Genomic DNA, 8,640 nt, shown 5'->3' with positions numbered 1-8,640 from the left:
ATGAAAGTGGCTAGTCCCAATTAAAACATGCTTTAAGTATAAATAATTGTCTAGTATACATAATTTCAGAGACTTAATTCAAAGTAAAATTCCATTATCTTATTAGCGACTACATGTTGAAAGTCTATCATCTTGAACACTAGTGTTATTATAAAAACCAATCCAATTGTTTAATAGTTTTATATAGCCACTCTAAGGTTAGAGCATACGTGTGGCTCTTGTTCCATTACTGGACAGCAAGGCTTACAGAAGGGCAGTGGAGCCCACAGCAGCTCACTGAAGTCGCCCTCCCCTCTTCACTGACTGAGTTCGTTACAAGCATTCCTCAGGTGAAGTGGCCCAGCAAATTAATTCTTCTTGATTCCATGAATATATTGTGATGGGTTTACAGTCCAAACTAGTTCTTAAAAGAGGTTTCACTTTTCTAACTGACATCTTACACAGATTACTAAAATGTTACTAATACGCCATCCAAATTTACTGAGATGCATCTTAGTGATCTGTGGGCTCTAACTGTTTCCTGACTGCTTCCTTAGGAGCACTTACACAGTTCTATAGCCAGGTCATATTTTTTGGTCAGTTAACAAGAGTACATGAAAAGTGTACTGTCAGGCTAAAAAGAGGAAAGGCACCACTCCTTCCAGTGTTAATCTAAGACTCCTGAAGGGAAAGCATCACCACCTGGACCCCAAGCCAGATTCAGCCAGATACAATCTCCTCTGGTGAGCCATGAGCATGATGGTGTGAGTTAGCACAAGTCAAGACTTCCTCCTCCTTCACTTCAGGGAAACAGCATTCCTCAATTAACACAAAGGCTGCATACTGCTCCAGACGCTCTTGCTAACTCTGCTGTAAAGTTCAAAACGACCGAGTGAAGCACCAGAGTCCATTGAGGCATTTTATTTGCACGTATGTATTACATCCCTAGAAAAAGAATCCCAGGATTTTCCCTCCTGTGTGTTTTCGTCTTGCTTCTTCATGGTCCATGATGCCAGCTGAAGTTGTCAGTACAATGAAACTATGGAGAGTTAAAAAAGAAAATGCTGGTGAGTTTTTCCTAAAAATAGTTCAACACAGAGCGGCTTTCTCGTACAGAAAAAGACCAACATTCCTAAGTGCTTAAGACACTTTCTCACAATAGGACGCAGAGACTAATGTTGCCTACTCAGGCTGGCAGTGCAGGCATGGCTCCTGGAACCCAAAGACCCAAATCTGAAGACCTCAGCTAAACAACACACTCACAGCCCTGCCCTGGGCTAACACTGAGAAACAACACTGTTAAGCTTAACAAAAAACAAAGACAACTCCTTTAACCTCAAAATGTCACTTTCTGTTTTCAGGTAAGGAGACAGAGTTTAAAGCAATAAAGTGTTGATATAAACTTGATTCAATTGTTTCTGCCACTTATATGATCACAGGCAAGCTACCTGTAAAGAGACAGTCAGATGGACAATGGAAATGCCATTTGGCCTGGCGACCTCACAGGGATCAAGGTAAGACACATAAGGTGGTATGCCAACTCTGAGGCATTAAAATTAGTATATCGTAAGTAAATCAAAAATGAGTCACCCATAACACAACGTAACTATGAAGTGGGAGTAAATTCAACCACATCACCAACCATGATTGAGGCGGGGGGTGTGGGGGTTAACTTCTTAACCACAAACAGATTAACATTTACTGTGTTGTGTCAGATACTAAAGTTCTTTATCAGAATTAAACCACATAATATAAGAGAATTATTACCATTTTTACAGATAAAAATGATATGTAAATATCAATATGTAAATGATAATGAAGAAACCAAGGCCATGAGATACCCAAGGCCTCACAGCTTTAAGGTAGAAAACCAAGGATGTGAACTCCAGCTCTTACCAAGAATGAAGAAATGGAGTTTCTCCAGAGACCTAACGCTCAGAAGTGATTCCAACCATACAACGGGATCCCAGTGAACATATAGTATCAACTATAAGCACTAAGCCAAAAGAGCAGACATTAGAGGACATACATCTGCTGTCTCTCAGTTAGCCTGGACTCTCACAGGTCTCTCAGAACCTGAAGCCTAGGACATGAATACCTAAGAACTAATCCTTGAGTTAAGATGGTTGGAGATGGGAGACAATTACTACTATAACAGTAAAAACCCAACAAACAAAAACTCAGCTCAAGTCAAACTACACAGTCAGCAATCTTTAGCATTAATTTCTTTTAAATGAGGAAAACTGACTCACCCAAACTGGCGGGACGGGAGCAAGTTATTCTGCCATTTTTCTAGATCTTTCAGTTGTACATCAAATCTGGGGCTGATCACTCCACACTGTAAAAGCATAACAGAAAACACTGTTCACGTCTTAGCAGTAACAGAAAACCTTAGTACACAAACATCATTTACAAATCAACATTTCATGGGTAACTATTCTATGCCACCTTGATATAAATGTCATTTGAAAAATATACAGGGGGCGCATGGGTGGCTCAGTGGGTAGGGCCTCTGCCTTCAGCTCAGGTCATGGTCTCACAGCTCAGGTCATGGTCTCACGGTCCTGAGATCGAGCTCAGTGGGGAGCCTGCGTACCTCCCTCCACCTACCTCTCTGCCTACTTGTGATCTGTCAAATAAATAAACAAAATCTTAAAAAAAAAAAAAAAAAAGAAAGAAAAATATACTGAAATAGGATTATGCCTGCCTAGGGAAAGAAAAGTATTTAGAAAGTCACACATGATGTGATGAGCACTGCGTGTTATACTGAACTACTGAATCACTGAACCAATGATGTACTCTATCTTGGCTACTTGAATTTAAAGAATTATTTTTTAAATATGCAAAAAGAAAAAAAAAGCCAACAGTAGGCAAGCCTGGGTTGGCTAAGTTGGCTAAGCGTCTGCCTTCACCTCAGGTCCTGATCCCATGGTGATGGGATCAAGCCCCCTGTCAGCTGAGAGCCTGCTTCTCCCTCTCTGCCTGCTGATCCCCCTACTTGTGCTGTCAAATAAATAAAATCTTCAAATTAAAAAATATAAATAAATGAAAAGTCAACAGAGGAGGGAGAACAAAAGGCAATGCATGGGAAGGTCAGGTTCACAGTGTGTATCTCTATGGGCTAGGGAGCTGTCCCAAGACAAATGGCCAGATTTTAAAGAGGTTAAGATACCAAACCTTCGACGGAACTGTAGTCCAACTTTTTTTTTACACAGTAAGCCTGAGATGAATGTGGAGGGTCTCAAATCCTTCACTCATAAGCCAAAAATGCGAAGTATTCAAAGTATTAGAATTTTTAAAAAATAAATTCTACAGACACTAAACTAAAATCTAAGAATTGGCTGGTATTCCTCATCAGCAAACTACCACGATATAGTTACAACCCCAGGCCAAGTTTTCCAAACTTATCTGGCAAAATGGGTGAAAGGCAGAAGGAGCAGATTCTTAGTTATCCCACCTGTTTGCTACCGGGACAAAGCAACAACTATCTTCCAATGTGAGAACTCTCCATAAGAGCCAAAGTACTCACTCTAATCACTGAATTATACGAAAAGCCTAAAACACAATAAATGTTCTAACATCTACCAACAGGCTATCTGCACTTACTCTAGTCTCATTCAAAGTCTCTGACTAGATCAACTGGGTTTACAAAGTCAAAGCCAAGGGAATCAAAAGACTCCCTCATTAGAGATAAACATGACCCCCCACCACCACAGTCCTACTCTACAAATCACTAATATACTTCAAAAGTATCAATGCATAAAGGTTCCTGCTACTTACATAGCAGAAACGGATCATTTGAAAACACTCAGCATTAGTACTAGTGAAGTGTAAACTCCGGAGAAGAAAGCAGGTATGAGACACTTGTGTGCCCACATAAATACAAGTCCCAAAATGCCTAACAGGAGACTATGAGGTTAGAACTTATTCAAATCTTTAAAACAGTTAAGACGTCCACAGGCAGATCTGAACCCAAAGCAACTGAAAATGGCCCAAATCCCCTAAGTCAGGAGGCCCACTCGGACTCTCCTTTTCATAACATGATCTTAACAGCTATGGTGTCACTGAATTGTCAAAGGCAATCCCACAATACAGATGGAGGAATAGGGAAATGCCATCTTTCTCCAAGCAAGCTAAATGGTAGACTTTCTGAGGCCTCCACTCCACCACACCCAGGCTTTTATTTATTCCAGCAAAATCCCTCACTCAGCTAATAGCTAAACCTTTCCCAAACCAGAATTCCTATCTAACTTCTAACACTACCTTACTTCTCAACACCACTAAATTTCCACAGTATGGGGTATATCCATCTCTTGCATGAAGGTAACTGAGGAAAGTGTCCTACAAAGGAGGAAAACTCAACTTTAGAGAAACTGAAAACTGAAGTTTGTTCTGGCCAACCAAAATCAAACGGCTAGGGGTGCCTGGGTGGCTCAGTTCACAGAGCATCTGCCTTTGACTCAGGTCACCTGAGATGGAGCCCAGAGTTGGGCTCTCTGCTCAGCAGGGAGCCTGCTTCTCCCTCTGCCCTCTGACTCTACCCACCCCCCTCACGCTCTCTCCTCTCAAATAAATAAAAGCTGCGTGGGGGGCAGGGGAGAGACAGCTAAGGAGCAGGATCTGGATTTCAACTGCCTCTTAGCCAGAATATTTCAAATTACTTTACCACAGAACAAGGATGCCCACAAAGGATTTCCACTTGAGAAATACTCTGTTCAAACTTATTTCTCATGTTTTACATATAGTTGAATGGGTGCACATGACTTACCCAACTTAAGTTTTTTGGGTTGTGTTTTTTTTTTTTTAAACATCAAGTCAGTCTTCCGCAGGACAGAGTTAAGATGTTCTATCAACTACATACTGTAACCAGCTCTCCCACTGGTTACCAACTAGTTGGGAGACCTTGAGGATAACTCCTATCTCAGCATCTCAACTCCTAAAATTAGGAAAAAGCACATCCTCTTCCGGGCGCCTGGGTGGCTCAGTGAGTTAAAGCCTCTGCCTTCGGCTCAGGTCATGATCCCAGGGTCCTGGGATCGAGCCCTGCTTTGGGCTCTCTGCCCAGCAGGGAGCCTGCTTCCTCTTCTCTCTGCCTGCCTCTCTGCCTACTTGTGATCACTCTCTCTCTCTGTGTCAAATAAATAAATAAAATATTAAAAGAAAAACACACATCCTTTTCTACTTCAAGAACACACTGTGAGGATCAGAGTGACTAGAACAAAACAAAACAGTCTCATAATTTACCTGAAAACTCTTCTAATCCCTCAGAAAAACTTCACCCCCAGTAGTTTTCATCTAACATTAGGTATCAATCCACACATCAACAAAGTTCACTATACAGGGAAGCAACTTTGTAAAACAAACTGGTGGACCAGACAATAACCTTACCAATCAATCTGGCCCCTGCCACTAACCACGACTCATTTCTGGGCCTGTTTTCCCCTCATCTGTGTTGGCCACAGGATGGCAGGCTCCATGTAAATCTGAAAGCTAGAAACCTGAACACAAAAAGCAGGGGAGCAATTCAGGGACCCTAACTTGTTAGAGACACCTATCCCCAAAATACATGCAGTAAGGTTAGCCACAAAGTCAACAGACCCAACAGATCCACCAGGCTGAGAAGTCAAACTGAAAGGGAGTACGAAACTCCCATACAGACAGCAATACAGCCCGCAATGGCAAAAATGTAGGTATTAATATTGTTAGAGAACCACATTCAGTCACTAACACAACTAATGAAATCAACATAAAATCACCGAGAGGAGGAACGGAAGTTATTTACAGCCCTGCCACATCACAAGTTCAAGCCAGTGGGTGAGCAGCAGAACATCCCGTATTCAAAGAAAATCCTTTCACCCCACCCTACAGCAACTCCCCTCAAAGGGCCCACACTTCACAAACATTACAATGTCAACTAACAATCTGGAGAAATACAACCCTGGAGAACAAATCAATTAAAATGTGACATAAAAATTAATGATTTTAATCAACTCCCTTTTTTTTTCTTTTACCCTGATAGAGCAAGCACACCACTAATTTGGTTTTACAGGGGAAATTACAAAATGTTTAGCACCATGAATAATTCATAAGAAGAATCTTCTATGTGGAAAATAAACAATTCTTACCTTGTTCAACCTGCCTGTGAGGTTCACAACAATCTTCCCCGCTCTGTGATCATCAATGATTTCAAATTCGCCAATGTAACCTACAGAACATAAATGGCTGTATTAAAGGACAGACGGGAATTTCAGAGACCGAAGTATTTATGCTGTAGTATAAATTCCCACTTTGCCTACTAGATGCTTTCACATCATCTCAGTGACTGTTTCTCTAATCGGCTTAGGCAAAGACAGTTGCTCCAAACCAAAATTGGTATAGCCTAGTATTTTAAACTTGGGGGCCAACACCCAAAAACAACCCCCTCTGCAATTCCAACAGGAGGATTGTTTTCCCCTTGCTCCTCGCAAAGGCTGCTTTGTGCCCAAGACAGAGAGCAATTCTCCTTTCCATTCCAAAGCCCTCAGGAGAGCTCAGGACACGCTCAGTGGTACGTTGCAGCCGCAGTATTACACAGAAGTGGCCAGGTTAGCTCTCAAACGATTAGCAGAGCAACGGTCACAAACTTCCTCCTCCCTTCAACAGTCCTAACTTCCTTGGGGCTTCCTGACTAGCTTCTGTCCAAGCTTTCCCGCCTCCAGTCTAATTCACCTGCCTCAGTCCCCCAGTATGACTGCCATCACCCCCACCTCACCTCCCCAGTCCTCTCCTGCACACTTCCTTTCTACAAAACTGATTCCTTTAATATCCTCCCATGAAAACACAGGACACAGCGACACACTTACCGTGCTTCATCATCACAGTGAGAAACCGGACGATGACTTTGGAGCACGGCCTAATAAGAACCTGGCGTTTGCCTCTCTTTTCAGCATTGTTGATGCTCTTGAGAGCATCTGCCAGGACATTCATGCGCACCATTATGGCTGTTCAGGGAAGGAAAAAAAAGAGTGTTTTACCGGCATTCTCAACCTCAAAGGGCACCCAAGCATTCCAGGGCGAACACCTCCGAAATTTCCTTTCGGCCTCGATCATGAAGTTTTCCTACCTCTAAGCAGGCACGTCCCCGAGGGCAATGGCAGCTACCAAAACGACAATAAAAGCTACTACGGTCGGTCGGTTATTCAAAACGGGGGCCTGAGAATCACCGGGCACGTTTTCCAAACTTCTCAAATCCGGCAGCACCTGTACTTTTTAATGTTGTCCTCCAAGTTAACCAACTCAATGTCAGCCTTGTCCTAACATCCAAAGGACACCACTGTCACGAACACAACTAATAAAACGCCCGTTCTTGAGCCAGCGACCATCGTGCCCCGACGGCAAACTGCACCCCAGTGGCAAGGAGGAACTTTTTACGTGCGCCGGACTCGACTCCACCCTAATGGGCACCAAATCCAAGACACCCCAGTAACGCTGGGAGAAAAAGGATGAAGACCAAAGCATGCTTCAAGCTCCAACTCTAAGGATCCAAGCTGCTTCCTCAAGCCCAATCAAGCATCAAGGGAAACCCTGGAGCCCACAAGACCCAGGTTAGTTCCTAGCAAGCTGCCATCCCAGGCAGAATGCAGTCTTCCCGGCTAAGTGGCCTCGGCATCCTAAGCAAGCTCACAGAACGGCAGCAGTAATGGGAAGCTGCACAGACCATCGGGGCCCCCAGCCCCGATGCTTCCCGCCGCCCGGAGGCAAGGTGCCGCCTCAACCACTGAGAAGAGGTCCTGCAGCCGCCCAGTTGGGGCTACCGCCTCTCCGAATGGTCGACAGCGTTCTGGTTCCCGCCAGTGCTGCGGCCTGCGCCTCACAGAACGGCCTCCCCAAAGTGCAGAGCGTGGGGCGGACGGGCATGACTCTCCCCTACGCCTGCCCAAACCCCCGAAAGAGCAGAATCCTCGGCCCAAAAGGACCCTGGCATCATCAGAGAGCTCCGAAATGGAGGCTCAGACCGCAGGATGGCCCAGATAGCCAACGGATGATGTTGGGTCCCTCAGAGAGAAACACTCACCGGCAAAGAAAGATGGCGGAAAGAGGACGGGAGGGGCGAGCGCACGGAGTTATGGGAAGCGGGTAGCCTATCGCGAGACTTTAAAAGGCGAGCCAAAAAAAATACTTCGCCTGGTGGATGAAGGCGGATGAAGGGGCGGAGCCTCTTAAGGCGTGAGACGTGGAGAGTCGATAGAATCAACCGCCCCCGGAGAGACCAAGGGAGAAGGAGAGGTTAACTTCCTTCTGGCACTAAATCTGTAAAAATGAAACTGAAAAGGGCCCAGATATTTGCTAACTTCGGTTGTAGCAAGCGCTTACCATTTAGAATAAATTTTTATATTTGGGTTTTTTTTTTTTTAAAGATTTTATTCATTTATTTGACAGAGAGAAATCACAAGTAGATGGAGAGGCAGGCAGAGAGAGAGAGAGGGAAGCAGGCTCCCTGCTGAGCAGAGAGCCCGATGCGGGACTCGATCCCAGGACCCTGAGATCATGACCTGAGCCGAAGGCAGCGGCTTAACCCACTGAGCCACCCAGGCGCCCTATTTGGGTTTTTATAGTTGCGGGTCTGAAAGGACCCGCACAAATCGATAACTGCCTCTGCAGGGGGTGTTTTAGAAACTGACA

The 8,640-nt window shown here is 44.3% G+C and overlaps 1 protein-coding gene across 1 annotated transcript; it reads right to left on the bottom strand.

The window, feature by feature from the left end:
* Positions 1-884: 884 nt before the first annotated feature.
* Positions 885-8,151, bottom strand: RPS15A (ribosomal protein S15a). Its single transcript, XM_004750316.3, has 5 exons — positions 8,033-8,151; positions 6,822-6,959; positions 6,105-6,184; positions 2,232-2,317; positions 885-1,018 (listed from the first exon to the last, which is right to left on the bottom strand). Exons 2-5 carry the CDS (start codon positions 6,952-6,954, stop codon positions 925-927), a joined length of 393 nt encoding a protein of 130 aa, XP_004750373.1. The 5' UTR covers positions 6,955-6,959; positions 8,033-8,151; the 3' UTR covers positions 885-924.
* Positions 8,152-8,640: the final 489 nt, after the last annotated feature.

This window comes from Mustela putorius, unplaced genomic scaffold, assembly GCF_011764305.1.
Source record: "Mustela putorius furo isolate JIRA1106 unplaced genomic scaffold, ASM1176430v1.1 tig00004007_pilon_pilon_pilon, whole genome shotgun sequence".
Taxonomy (NCBI): Eukaryota; Metazoa; Chordata; class Mammalia; order Carnivora; family Mustelidae; genus Mustela; species Mustela putorius.
Note: the sequence above shows the minus strand (reverse complement) of the source record. Positions and strands in the feature narration are given on the sequence as shown.

Excerpts from the sequence above, each read along its gene's own strand:
- RPS15A (XM_004750316.3), bottom strand. The coding sequence starts at position 6,954 with ATGGTGCGCATGAATGTCCTGGCAGATGCTCTCAAGAGCATCAACAAT. Across the intron at positions 2,318-6,104 it reads TCACAGGCAGGTTGAACAAG|TGTGGAGTGATCAGCCCCAG; the intron begins GTAAGAATTGTT and ends ATGCTTTTACAG. Across the intron at positions 1,019-2,231 it reads CTCCCGTCCCGCCAGTTTGG|TTTCATTGTACTGACAACTT; the intron begins GTGAGTCAGTTT and ends AACTCTCCATAG.